At 41.7% G+C, this 14,937-nt stretch overlaps 1 protein-coding gene across 1 annotated transcript; it reads right to left on the bottom strand.

Annotated features, from left to right (window-relative positions):
* Positions 1–7,019: 7,019 nt before the first annotated feature.
* FDXACB1 (ferredoxin-fold anticodon binding domain containing 1) lies at positions 7,020–14,852 on the bottom strand. Its single transcript, XM_075278484.1, has 6 exons — positions 14,780–14,852; positions 13,457–13,636; positions 11,497–11,653; positions 9,977–10,180; positions 9,289–9,435; positions 7,020–8,154 (listed from the first exon to the last, which is right to left on the bottom strand). The coding sequence occupies exons 1-6, from the start codon at positions 14,847–14,849 to the stop codon at positions 7,059–7,061; spliced, it is 1,854 nt and encodes a 617-aa protein (XP_075134585.1). The 5' UTR covers positions 14,850–14,852; the 3' UTR covers positions 7,020–7,058.
* Between the last annotated feature and the right edge of the window lie 85 nt (positions 14,853–14,937).

Genomic DNA, 14,937 nt, shown 5'->3' with positions numbered 1-14,937 from the left:
CGGTTTGTTCCCGCTTGCGGAAAAAAGAAGCGAGCTGCCCTTTCTTGAGGCGGATGCTGCGGCAGAAATTGTCTGCGTCAAGACAATCCCTCCGGACTAGGCCCAGAGCAGGAAGTCACGACTAGCCACATTTTGGTCCTGGTTCTGACGCGCTTCCCACGCCAAAATCAGGACCAAAATACGCGGGCACTAGCCCGTGTGAACCAGGCCTTACAGAAGGTGATCCAGCAATTGTGGATGGTCGTATGGAAGTGAAGGCATCCAGGCAAAAGGTACTCCTAGAACATGTCACACACATAATATATATATATATATATATATATATATATATATATATATATATATACTGTATATATACTGTATATATATACACACACACACACACACACAGGGCACATAGGCCAACATATGAGTATATATGTGGTATATACCATGCATGCCAACTCTGGGAATGAGAATGAATCCAAAAAAACATAAAGCATTTCTTTGGGATTCAGTTCTAGTTTTGGCAAAAACTGCAGTGTGTGACCACAGCCGAGATTTTATTATTTTCCACTGGATGATTTTAATTGGCGTTCATTTAATAAAATTGGTTTTCATACAATTCATTTTGTCTGTGTCTTATGTTCTTTGTGATATTCCCTGAACACTTTAATATCAGATTCTAAACACAGAAAAGAGATAAAAGATGGCCACAATAAAGTCTCAGCTCAGACCACAAAACCAGACAATATAATATCCATGAGCGGGAACGCCAAGTAAAGAGGTAATAAAAAGCCAAAGTGAATCCTCTAGATACAGGGTAGTACTTCTAATAAAATGCTGCTGTCATACTATAGTAGGCTGATAACAGTATACAGGGGTCTGTACAGCATTGTAATATGGCTTCATATAATGGGCGAGTAATATGGAGGGGTAATTGGGCACCAGTAGACATCTATGGCCTGTACTGTACCTTCAGTGTCACCTCAGATGGAGTTTTTTCATGGCCAAGTGCAGGCACAGCCATGTGAATATAATCTTACTCCATAATGTTAATTCTTGTACGTAAGAAATGAAGGTGCTCATCTCCTCAAATGTTAAAGGAGTTCTCGGTGTCCTATGTTTTATTATGTAATAGTGCAACTAGATGGGCCATAGACAGAACAAAGCAGGTCTCACCTCTCCCAGGGCCACCGTTCACCCAAACCGAACTGCCTATATAATTCACAGCCATGATAAGGGCATGTGGCTGCCAAATTGCTGGTGGACAGCAGAGCCAAGACTCTATGTCAGGTAACACATTTTAGTTCCTGGAGGGGGCGCTATTTTCACCAGTCCTCTCTATATTAAAAACATGCTTGGCAATTATTGGTGATGGAGACCATGAATTTTTTTGTGGACATTATGTATGAGTCATGTTGCGGGAGGTTGAATGTCACAACGCAATGGTTATATGCTGTAGAGGGATTATGTAAGAGTTTGTATTGGTGACCATCACCCCCGCTGTCTCTACTAAGCTGCAAATATCAGTTTGTCAAGGGTCGGGCTGGCTTGTAAGTGCTGCACCCAGGCTTAATATATGCCTCCATGTTTGCCAGTAAACTAAACACGTTCCTGTATGCAAGCCACAGCTGTAAAGTAATTTACTGAGCTATGAAATCTCAGTTGGATGGAAAGCAAAAAATCAATTGATCAGTAGGATGAAGGGTGGGCTCTGGCTGCCCAATCTGACACTGACATGATGCCAGTGACAAGCCCTCTCTATATGTCCTATTAGGGCATGTGGACCATATAACGGGGATGCTCCGCTTGGGACCTCAATCTACGACATGCATACTAGATTCGGCTGAGTGTGCCTGTGTTCTAACAAGATGGTGCCAGATACTTATGGTGCAGGTATACAGTATATGCTTTGAGAGATGAAAGATGGGGAGTGTTGATCTCCAGTATGTCCAACCCTTCTTTTTCCAACATTTGCCCATACAGTGCCCATACAATTGAGTAGTTCACAAGCACGAGCTGAGATAACTAGCATGTTCATGACAAGGCTGCAGACATTGCAGGACAGGGGAAGAAACACTGTGCAACCGTGACCACCTCAATGGGTATAGTTAATGGACGTGTCCACTAGCAAAGGGAAAGAAACAACTTCCCGGACTTCTATAGACTTTTAATAGCAAAATTTTCTCAGATTCCAATTTATGATAAGGTTAAATAGGGAATTTCCAAAAATGCTATCGGCATTGTGATTAAAGGGAACGATGAAGAAGCTTTCTGGGAATTGACTATTGAGTATAGCAGTAGCTATAGCAGATCAGTGTCAGTGGCCTGAGCTTCCTAATAAATCAGACGCACTCCCATGCACCAGAATGGAGATTTACAGTTTTCTGGCGTAACATATAATAAAATTGTCAGGACAAGACGCTCTCAACCTGTTCACTATCGCAAAAAGTGGTGAGCAAGGTGCAGAACAAGGGAGGTGGCATATATTGAGCCAAGAATGGGCAATGCTGCACCAAAGATGGACCACATTAACCCCCATCTACACAAAAAAACTGACATAGATGTATTAATTCCCCCCACCACCATAGTGTACCAGGAATTACAACACAGTATACTAAGTAGTGACCACGTCTGCTTACTGCAGCTTTCTCCTATTCACATGAATGGGACTGAGCTGCAGTAACCAGGCACAGCCACTACACAGTGTATGGCTTCTGGATGCTAAGTTGTGTAATTACCTCTTGTGTGACCCTGCTGTCAACTGACCAGTGGTGGTGCGAGAAGTCAGATCCTCTGCAATATGCTACTGCTGACCTGAGAGATGATCAACAGTAAATTCCCAGAAACCCTCTTTAAACCGGGGCCCCACCTGGCGTAAATGCCGCAGAAAAAAAAACCCACATCATTTTGCAGTCACTGCAAGGTGGATGAGATTCTAGTGAGTCCCATCCACACCTTGCAGAAAAATATGCACAACATACTGTGATTTCCAAAACCGTTGCAGTTTTGGAAATCGCAGTATGTCAATTATACCTATGGAAACCACTGTGGTTCCCTATAGATATAATGTAACTGCTTTTTTGCTGCAGCCAGCTACATGAGGCCTTAGCTTTAAGGAAGAACACATTTGGATGACAATGTATCGCAATACAGAACAAGACAAGAAACACACACATTAAATAAAAACATTCACCATATGTAGCATGACATACAGCACAGGCTAACCTACATAATATAACACGCCACATGCCTGACAAAACACATAGACGTGATAATGGATGACAAAAGGGGATTGGGAGGAAAATTAAAAGAATTATTAAAATAAAGACACACTGAGGGGAGAGAGGTGCTTGCCCCTTATGAGTACAGAGCAGAGCGCAGCTTGGCTGGGTAAGAGGCCTGTGACAGGGATCCAGGGGGCATCAAGAAGGCTAAGGGGTGTTGTGGGTGATGTAGAGCTCGGCTAGGGAAAGGGTACACAGATTAGCAAAGCTTCCAGAATGTCACCTGTTGTACGGCTACTATCAGATAGATAATGAGACAGTAATTTATATAATACCCACCTGCCAGCAGGTGGCACTAGAGACACAGTTTTATTGTATTGCACACAGAACTATAATAATAATAATAATACATTTTATTTATATAGCGCCAACATATTCCGCAGCGCTGTACAATTTATAGGGTTCAGATACAGACATACATAACAAAGAACGTCATTTCACACAATGGGACTGAGGGCCCTGCTCAAAAGAGCTTACAATCTATGAGGTAGAGAGGGTGACACAAGAGGTAGCAGGGGCGGCATTGCTTATACAGTGTTCAGACAATTTTGTGCATTAGGAATTGTGATAGGCTTGTCTGAAAAGATGCGTCTTTAGTTTGCGTTTGAAACTGTAGAAGTTGGGAGTTAATCTGATTGTCCGGGGTAGAGCATTCCAGAGAAGTGGTGCAGCTCGGGAGAAGTCTTGTATACGAGCATGGGAGGTTCTGATAATAGAGGATGTAAGTGTTAGGTCATTGAGTGAGCGGAGAGCACGGGTTGGGCGGTAGACAGAGATGAGGGAAGAAATGTAGGGAGGTGCGGCATTATGGAGAGCCTTGTGGATGAGAGTAATAACTTTATATTTTATTCTATAATGAATAGGCAGCCAATGTAGCGACTGGCACAGACCGGAGGCATCGCTGTAGCGTCTAGCCTGATAGATGAGCCTGGCCGCTGCATTCAGAATAGATTGTAGAGGAGAGAGTTTAGTGAGGGGAAGACCGATTAGTAAGGAATTACAGTAGTCAAGGCGAGAATGAATCAGAGAGACAATAAGTGTCTTTAGTGTATCTCTGGTAAGGAAAGGGCGTATTCTGGAGATGTTTTTGAGGTGGAGGTGACATGAACGTGCGAGTGATTCAATATGAGGGGTGAAGGAAAGGTCTGCGTCAAATATGACCCCAAGGCAGCGGGCATGCTGCCTAGGAGTTATAGTAAGGCCTGAGACTGCAATGGATATATCAGGGACAGATCTGTTAGATGGTGGAAACAGTAGTAGTTCAGTCTTAGAGAGATTTAGTTTCAGATAGAGCGAGGACATGATATTAGAGACAGCAGAGAGACAGTCACTGGTGTTCTGAATGAGTGCAGGGGTGATGTCACGGGAAGATGTGTATAATTGGGTGTCATCAGCATAAAGATGGTACCTGAAGCCAAATCTGGCGATGGTTTGTCCAATGGGGGCTGTGTAGAGAGAAAAGAGCAGGGGGCCGAGGACCGAGCCCTGAGGAACCCCAACAGCAAGGGAAAGAGGAGAGGAAACAGAGCCCGCAAATGATACACTGAAAGTGCGGCCTGAGAGATAAGAGGAGAACCAGGAGAGCGCAGTGTCATTGAGGCCAACTGAGCGGAGCATAGTATACATTATAGAAAAGTATCTTCTATAATAACCAAAGAACTTCTGACAATATTTTATTTTACCATCACCCTCTAAGTTGTATATTTATAATAAAATAGAATTTTTTTAATCAGCATTCTCTCTACAAGACACAGTCTTATTTTTGGGGAAACAGGGTAATAGAATATATTTACATGTTCAGGTGTTCAGATAAAGTTCTTGAAGACAAAACCAGCCATGGATTTAAAAAAAAAAAAAAAAAAAAGTAGCATGTGTTCTCATTATGGCTCCTTCTGTTATAATCCACAACAGATTTTGGCTTCAAAAACTGCATCTGAAAACCAGAACACGCAAACCCAGCCTTAGAACAAGGCACCACATTGCAGAAAAGCTGCTTATTTTGCTGCATTTTTTTTTCTTTAGCCAAAGTCAGGAGTGGATTTAGCAGAAGGGAAACGTCTAAGAGCTTCCTTTATATTTTCCATTCCTTTTCAAGCTACTCCTGACTTGGGCTCAAAAAACTGAAGCAAAATCTGCAGCAGCAATATAAAATAAACTGCATACGGTTTTCAACTGCAATAATGAGTAGCATGTTACAATATAATTCACCTGAACTCTAATGGCAGGTAAGCCAAAAAGTTTTCCATTTGATGACCATTACAAAACTGGTAAAATACACAGTAACATGTACTACTCAATACTACAATTGTAAACTGCATGCATTTCTTCAGTAACCCAGGCCTTACCCCACATTCACATGACCAAGGTTCACCCATGAATCTTGGTCTACACATTTTCTGGATTTACCGGCCTGAAGAGTATGCGGGACTCCTACCATTACAGTGATCTGCCTTCCAGAGACACACTGTCCCATAGGGACTATATTATGGGGATATTGTCACTCCTTGTGGAGAGACCACCTTGTAAGGTGTGTGGAGTCTTACAAAGTGTTTTTCGCTCCACTGTGGGGAAAGTCGGGCATGATGTTCAAGGGAGCTTCCCCTAGAGGGCAGCATAACAGAGGCACTTTCTTCCTATTTACATCTTGGGAAACAGATTTGCAGATTCTTCCCATGGACCCCACAGTGGAGCGAAAACAGCTTTGTAAGACTCCACACAACTACATGGTGGTCTCTCCACAAGGAGTGACAATATCCCCATAATCTGGTCTAGAAGTCTTTCACCTCTGTCAAGTCAGTTCTCCCTCCTAGGCTGTGCTGATGAGATGCAATCAGATCGAAACAGCGTTGCCCACAGCTGGGATACTGACTTGGTAAAATCCCACATCATTGCAGCAAAGGCTTCTAGGAAAGTCAGGCATTATGTTCAAGGGAAACAGATTTGCATATTCTTCCCATAGTGACTATAGTAAGCTATTTGTGTGGAAGCAGTGTTAGGCCTAGTTCACATCTGCGTCGGTAATCCGTTCGGGGAGTCCGCATGGGGATCCCCTGAATGGACTACCAAACTAATTGGCAAGTGGTGTGGAGTGAAAGCATATGGACCCAATAGACTATAATGGGGTCTGTGTGCTTGCCACCTGATCTCCGCAAGGAACATGCAGACAGGAAAGTCGTTCACAATCGACTTTCCTGTCCACATGATTTGTGCGGGCAGCACTGGGCAGGCACACGGACCTCATTATAATCTATAGGGTCTGTGTGCTTTCACTGCACACCGCTTGCCAATGCGTTCGGTAGTCCATTCGGGGGATCCCCATGCGGACTCCGGCTTACCAACGCAGATGTGAACTAGGCCTTAGGCCTGGGCTACTTTGCAACCTTTTGTAGCGCTACAGATTGTTTTTAACTATTGAGTGACCGATGCAGTCTGTGACTGCAAACAGGATGGACTGCAGCTGTAGCCTAATAGTTAAAATCAATTGGTAGTGCTATAGTGTAGTCTTTCAAGACATGTCTGTTTTAATAAAACCTGAACTCAAACAATTCTGTAGCATCTTCTGAGAACTCTCATGCCAGTCTTCATGGCCCCAGAGCTGGCAGATGGTGCACCTAAAAAAAATGTACACTAGCTCGTACTTGGCATACATTTCCCCAAACATTTATAACAGATTTCATACCCCTTTTTGTAAAAAAACCCCCCAAAAAACGGAAAGTATTTTCCAGTCTTCCACGTGTGAATACACCCCAACAGATATACACAATCTGATAAAACACGGCACAGATAATGCTACCTGAGAATGACTTGTAAGCACCTCTGCAGCTCATCCCTTAGCTGTAGCTGCATTGTCAGTGCTGATCTGTAACTCAGGGCTCGATCACAAGCTTGATATTTCAGCCGGTAACACAGACCAGTTTTCCCAGTTTCAGCATTTTCATACCGGTCTAGCAACTGAATATCTACAATGTTTCCCTTAGAAATTTGCAGCGCTATGGTGTGAAATTCCACATCGTCAAATATGGAGTTTCCCTCAACCCAAAAACTAACATCATGAATATAATATGGCGGATATAGAGAAAAGCTTTGAAAAGGTTTTAGGTTATGAGAATGAAATTGTTCTATGAATCTTTCGTCTTCCGTCCAAAGCATTCGCCAGTCCTCAATTCCCAGAAGACACATGGCCATTAGATCTAAATTCAGAGCCACTATAAGAAATCCAAGTTCTCTGCACCGATTTCCAGGAGGAACCATCTTGATCGTCCCTATTACTTGATCACAATCGGCAGGGGACATGGTGATCGTATAATCTTCATTTACCTTATGAAACGTTACACTGAGTGTAGACAAAGGATTTTCCGTTTTCTCATTATTCGTAGTTTCGGAGGAATCAGAGATGATCGATGCTGAAACAGTCTCTATGGCATTTGTAATAGTGTCCATCAATAGCTGGAGCTGAACTGTCGGAGTGTCATCTTGGTAATCCTGTAACATGAGGACCTCATGATAAACCGGCATAGACACAGGAGAAATCAAGCACTTCCTAAAAACAAGCCCACTCACGATGGTCAGAAGGTTTGGTCTTAGGTTAGATCTATGAGTGAGCTCCTCAATATGGCATGTGAGGGATGGTCTTAGATGACACCGCCCCATGGTAGGATTTGTATGAATATTGCCCAAGTAGGCATTGCCCTCTTCTTTACTAGGCGTCATAAAGTAAAGGTTGGCTTGAGTTCCCAAATACGGAGGACGATGTAAACAATCCTTATGACAAGTAAGGGAAAAGGTGTCTTCTATGACGTTTACAGACATCTTCTGTTGACACAACTTTATCAGGTCTTCATATAGTAAACGGATAGGGTGACGTGATGCTTTCCCTAGGAAACCCCTAAAAAAAGATATAAAAAATACATTTATTAAAATTGTCTAACAAGATGTCTCTTCTTGTCCATAACAGCCAATCTTAAATGATCCTGGAAAAGTTAACGCTTTGTGAGGGCGACAAAAGTTTTTTCCACCCAGACAAAATTAATGTCATATCCTTCACTGAACAGCTGGATGAAGGGGGCGCAAGTATCAGTTTTGAGGCCCCATTAATTCTCTCACTTGCAAACTTATAACACAGCCCATAGTGGTTGTAGCGGTATTAAAGTTTCCACATACACTTTGAGGGGGAAACTATAATGAGACGCAGTCACCACATTGTCACAGCATTTCACAAAAGTGAGTAGTGACGAGGCACCCCGCCCATCAGCTGGTTGAAAGGTGCGCAAATTTGATTTCTGATGCCCCATTAATGCTCACACTTGCCAAATGCCATATCAGTCCATAGCGGCGGTCAGTGGTATTACATTTTCCCAATAGACTTTGATGGGGAAACTATGATGTGACATTCAGCCACCACATTGTCACAGCACTTGTCCAACGCTTACATAGAATATCAAGGAATAGATCACAGAATTCTGCGACTTTGTTTATATTTAGTCACAGACAATGGCACCCAATGTAGACGACTCACTGTGCAGCTTTGGTTTATTGCTGGTTAGCTCCTATTCAAGTGATTGGGAGTGAAGATGCAGTAACCCAGCACTGCCGCTGTCTTCAGCTAGGTCTGCTGTATAGTTCCGACGCTGATGGCTCTCCAGATCAGTTAGCTCAGATGTGGGGGGTATAAGGAGCTAGACTCCCATCGATCCAATATAGATAACCTGTCCTATGAAAAACCAGTATTCTCTTGTATTGAATAAGCAGGCAGCTTTTTGGTCCATCTAGTGATCCACATCACTGGCTGCACAGCTAACAATAACTTGAGCCATCACACATATTCCTGTAGAGATCTGGTGGTTTCATTCTAAGGACTGCAGAAGGAATTATGCTGAGTATTGATACATAACACCAGATATTCCAGGAGAAAATCACTGAAATATTCTTATTTTCTTTCTTTCTTTCAATGTATATGTGTTAAGGAGACAATGAGATGTTAAAGAATCCAGAATCCATAGGACTTGGATTACATAGTCACCTATCAGCTTCTACATCAATGCATTTTGCCTCCTGTCCTGACGTTAACTTCTCGATTATTTGCAACGCCTTTATGTTCTCCAATGGTAGACCTCTGGTGAAGACGTGATTCAGAGCTCCGACCACATGGAATGATTTCTCCTGGCTCCTACAGCAACAAATATTAGTGTCATAAAATACTAATATTCAAAGACTATTACAATTCCAGCAAATAAATGTTATTCCTTATACATTAAACAGTTATACAATATTCTGATATACTTATGCATCCATTCTTTGCAGCTTGATGTCATTCAATAGAAGCCTGCACAGGTTTACAGCTCTCTACAGGACATGGCATTGATACCTGTACTGTAACAAGCCATGCACCGGTTAGAAAGATGGAAGTGCACCATGAAGATTCCTAGTGAATGACTTGCAAGCAGCAATCTTGAAAAACACAAGGAATTAATGCATAAAGTATATTGGGAAATTATATGGCTTTTTTTTGGTTACATAATCGATAACCATTATTTGCTGAAACTATCGGCTGCCCCATCACATGCAGTGCACCAAGAGCAAGATAACACAGATTTCTCTGTCATGCAACCTACATGATAACCAGCCCAAGTACGTGTATACTGCTCTCCCTGTCCTCTATATACTGCTGACAGACTCTTTTCAGCAGAAAAAGCATATAGTCCCATTACCTGTACCCAGTGCTCTGGTAACCATTGTGCAGATCAGGATCAAAAGGGACCACTGAAGTGAGAATGAACCCTGCCGATGCAGCCATGGCAACCACTTGCCAGCTGTTATGCCACTCTCTCTTAGGTTGATCAGCAGGAGTGCCACCTTGCCCTTGGCATAAGGCTACATGGATTTCTCCTTTTGGAATAAGAACATCTGCACAGCTGAGACAGAAGAAAAAAAGAATAACATTAATTTAGTGTACACCATTACATCCAACTGATACAGAGCAGACATTAACAAAATTTCTTACAATGTCGATCTAAAACCTACAGGTTTTTCAATTTTGCAAGTATGGTGAGAGCTATATGTGAAATCAGTGTACCCCTTGGCAATAAATTACAAATGTAGGAGCAGCCAATCCCCGCCACCACTTATTTTAGCTCAATCACTGCTAGGTTAGGGCCTGTTAACACCATGTTTTGGCCCTACGTGTGACGTATACCCTGATGGAAGACCCAGTATATATGCCAAATATATCTATAGTGCCCCTATTGCTATGATGGTCTCTATGATACTGGTATATGTCAGCATACGGTGTACCTTTCGGTTACTGTATAGAAAAGCATAGTTGAAACAGTGACATATGTCAGACCCTTCCTCCAGAGATATACATCAGGCCATTTTTCGATGTAAATGTCTTTCAGACCGCTCTGAAAAGATGTGACCAGGCTCTTAGGCCTCCCGACCAACATATGCTCCAGCTTTAGAGTCTATGTTCAGCTCAGACCTTCACTTGACGTCATAACCAGGTAAGTGGCCCTGTCAAACAGGGAAGTTCCTTGCTCAGGGCCAATGTAACAAAGCAAAAGTACAAAAAAAAAACAAAAAAAAAAAAACATGGAAATGCATTACTTTTTTTTCTGCAGTGTTTTCCATTGTGTTTTTCTCAGCAGATTTTACTCCTTAATTAAACCTATAGGGAAATTGCCAGCGTTTCCACTGGTATATGCTGCAATTTTCGGGCGTTTTTAAAATTGCAGCTTTTCTTCTGTAATGTGTGCATGGGATTAGCCAGAATCCCATCTAAGGGTGCATTCACACTGAGTAAACGCTAGCTTATTTTGTAGTGTAAAATTACACTTGTAAATTTTGCTATCCCATTGACTTCAATGATATTTTTTTACAAGTGTAAAAATACGCCTGTAAAAAATACGCCTGTAAAAAATACGCCTGTAAAAATACACCTGTAAAATGTCATTGAAGTCAATGGGATAGCAAAATTTACAAGTGTAATTTTACACTACAAAATAAGCTAGCGTTTACTCAGTGTGAATGCACCCTAATTTGCAGGGACTGTAAAAGCGGTTTTTGCCACGGCATTTCTGCAGCAGCATAAACACTGCATTTTTTCAATGTGGGTCTTTAGCCTTTATTCCAAATGTGAGAGCTTCCAATAAAGTTATTCCTTACACAGTCGCCAATTCATTCCAATGGCTGGTATTTAATACTACTTCTACCCTGCAGCGATAGCCCTTACCTACGAAAGAAATTAGACAGCAAGTCTCTGTTCTTCTTAACCCCTGCCTTTCTGCCACAGTGTGGAAAGTTGAAAACAATCCTGTCATAGAGTTGATTGGCGAGAAAGGTGTATTCATGGAGCTTTGTAGCATCCACACCAAAGTAAACCACTGCCCCTACAAAAAACACGTACACACGTTAGAAATAGGAACGTAATAATTCTGTTACATCATGAAATTGGGAGTCCAATTCTGAACAGTAAGGCTGTATCTGGCCAGTCGCTTTTTGATGATGTGCACAGACCAGGCATCTATAAGCAAAAATTAAAATAAATGCGAGAAACGACCCTATAAAAACCCCAAAACTATAGGATCAGAACACCGTTTTTTTAGCATGCTGGAAGAAAAGCGACACACGACATATGTGATCCCATCCTATAGTAACTTATTGATGCCATAACTATCTCCAAACCGTCCTGTATGGTGCTGCAGTCACAGTGAAAGTACAGCTGGCAATGCATACATGGCTCCCTTCAATCCTCTATAGGTGGAAAACCACCGAGCACACTTGCTGGGTTCTTTTTGAAACTTTCATATGTGAAATAAAAGGGTTGTGCCAGATTTACAACTCATCCAAATACATTACTTGGCTATTGTCATAAGTTTCGTATAGGTGAATGCAGCAGCGCTAAGGGGAGCTGCTGGTGCAGGAACTATAAAGTAAGCAAAAGCAAAATGCTCATTCCACTGTGTAATGGCAGTTCCAGGTTACTGAAGCTCACCTGAATGGGAGCGGAGTTGCAGGTACCGTCACTGCACAGTGGACAGACTTCTGCATTTGGCTCCGTCCACTGCATAGATCCTGCATTGGAAGCTGGAAATATCTACTGATCAGTGGGGTTCCAGGTGTTAGATCCCACCGATCTGAGATGGAAGAACTATCCAGAGGATAGGTCATCATTGTGAAAAGAGGAACCAACCATATTGACCCATAGGCCAACTACCATATAAGAACAAAAAATCGATATAAAACGTATAAATTTATTGAAAAACATAAATAACAATAAATATGGATTCAGAGGCAATTTGTGCAACCAACAGTGGATGCAATGAAATACATACTAGCAGGTTTCCATGAAAAATGCGCTTTATAATTAGTCAATGCAATACTGAATGACAAAAACAAGAGTACTCCATAGGGTGGGTATCATTCATTGTGTTCAAATAGGTATATGAAAGGATCATAGATCACTAGCAATTGCTGAAAACTAACACATCAACCCACAATATTGCAGACATAAGAGGAAGCATTTGAGATACATTTACATTACCTGTATGTATAACATGCATTAGTACGCGCCCCGACGCGCGTTTCACCACATAAGTGGCTTCGTCAGGGGGAAAGGCTGATAGCCTTTCCCCCTGACGAAGCCACTTATGTGGTGAAACGCGCGTCGGGGCGCGTACTAATGCATGTTATACATACAGGTAATGTAAATGTATCTCAAATGCTTCCTCTTATGTCTGCAATATTGTGGGTTGATGTGTTAGTTTTCAGCAATTGCTAGTGATCTATGATCCTTTCATATACCTATTTGAACACAATGAATGATACCCACCCTATGGAGTACTCTTGTTTTTGTCATTCAGTATTGCATTGACTAATTATAAAGCGCATTTTTCATGGAAACCTGCTAGTATGTATTTCATTGCATCCACTGTTGGTTGCACAAATTGCCTCTGAATCCATATTTATTGTTATTTATGTTTTTCAATAAATTTATACGTTTTATATCGATTTTTTGTTCTTATATGGTAGTTGGCCTATGGGTCAATATGGTTGGTTTCTGTTAAATACTACCTAGATTTGCCCTATATATTTTTTTGTTTGGTACTAATTGTGAAAAGAGGGCAGTGAATTTTTAAAGGTGCACAGCCCCAAACAGCAGGGTTGTCATTCCAGTTATCTACTTATTTTACCTTTACTTCTAAGGTGCTGGACATTCCTCCAAGCAAGCTGCTGTTTACTAACAGTATCTTCAGGCTCAAAGCAGGTGGTAGTAATATGGTCTTGGCTGATATCACAGAGGGAAGCAGAGAATGAAAAGTTTCCCTCACCGACCAGCAGAATTGTAAATACCTTCTTCTCTGGATCTTGATCTGAAGAAGAAATGCAAAGTGTATAAAGCATATAAACAAAATGGATGAGAGCATGAATAAGTAGTGCGGGCTTTAGGGGTATCCAGAATCAGAACAGATTACACACAGTATAATTTTATATAATACGTTTATAGTAGCAATGTAAATACATTACTTATCTTTTGGTGACACAGGGCTGCAGGGTTTCCGCGGGTAACCATTTTTTTATGCAGATTGGGTTTCTGTTTTTCAGATTCCCAAAAGGACCAAAGAATGTAAAACCAAGCACAGGTGTGAACCTAGAGTAACATTGTTAAAGGGGTTGGCCACTCTCAGACCAATATTAAGAGATAAATGTAATTGTTTGTATAATAAAAAGATATACAATTTTCCAATATACTTTCTGTATCAGTTCCTCGCGGTTTTCTAGATTTCTGCTCGCTGTCATTCATTCTGTTACTTCTAGTGGATAAAACTCTGACCATGGTCATGTGATTTACGGTCCATGGTCATGTGATTTACGGTCCATGGTCATGTGATTTACGGTCCATGGTCATGTGATTTACGGTCCATGGTCATGTGATGAGCACACAGGCGCAAAGCTGATTATCAGGCTTATGTCTGAATATTGTGCTGTGACTGTAACGAGCGGCACCTGTGTGCTCATCACATGACCACAGTCAGAGTTTTATCCTCTAGAAGTAACAGAATGAATGACAGCAAGCAGAGATCTAGAAAACTGTGAGGAATTGATTCAGAAAGTATATTGGAAAATTGTTTCTCTTTTTATTGCACAAAAAATAACACTTGTTTCTCAATATTGGTCTGAAAGTGGCCAACCCCTTTAATGTCCATTGCTGGTCATCCTATGACGAAATACAGCAACGGACATTAACAACTGCACGTAGCTTAGTCACAGTAATAACAGAGCTTTCTAGGCCAGTGTATACAGTATATACTGAGGGTCGGACAGTTGGTATACTCTAAATACTGTATGTCCATCAAATTCAACCAGGGGAATAGTGATCTTATATTATACAGACAAGGTCAGGATGTAGAGCTAATAATAATAATAATAATGGTGCATTTTATCATGTCTGCCTTTAATCATAGAAAACTCCTCTACTGCTTATACTATACAGTGTGAATAAGATCTAACCCGACCTGTACTGAGTGACATCTGCTGACAGGACTGGCGCCCACCCTGCACGTCCTCCCGGGGTGTCACAGACATCTCTGTGTACGGCACATGGAGCTCTACAGGCTCTGCTTAGCGGAGAACTAACACCAAGACCACGTGACACGCTCCTGCTAGTGCCAAA

Source organism: Leptodactylus fuscus, chromosome 6, assembly GCF_031893055.1.
Source record: "Leptodactylus fuscus isolate aLepFus1 chromosome 6, aLepFus1.hap2, whole genome shotgun sequence".
NCBI classification, from domain to species: domain Eukaryota; kingdom Metazoa; phylum Chordata; class Amphibia; order Anura; family Leptodactylidae; genus Leptodactylus; species Leptodactylus fuscus.
The sequence above is the reverse complement of the archived record's forward strand: the minus strand, read 5'-3'. Positions and strand labels throughout refer to the sequence as shown.

What these genes read in the sequence shown, in the direction of transcription:
- FDXACB1 (XM_075278484.1), bottom strand. Translation starts at nt 14,849, where the DNA reads ATGTCTGTGACACCCCGGGAGGACGTGCAGGGTGGGCGCCAGTCCTGT. An exon ending in CCAGCACCTTAGAAGTAAAG is followed by an intron (nt 11,654 to 13,456) that starts GTAAAATAAGTA and finishes TGTTTTTTGTAG; the next exon opens with GGGCAGTGGTTTACTTTGGT. An exon ending in TACCAGAGCACTGGGTACAG is followed by an intron (nt 9,436 to 9,976) that starts GTAATGGGACTA and finishes TTGTTGCTGTAG; the next exon opens with GAGCCAGGAGAAATCATTCC.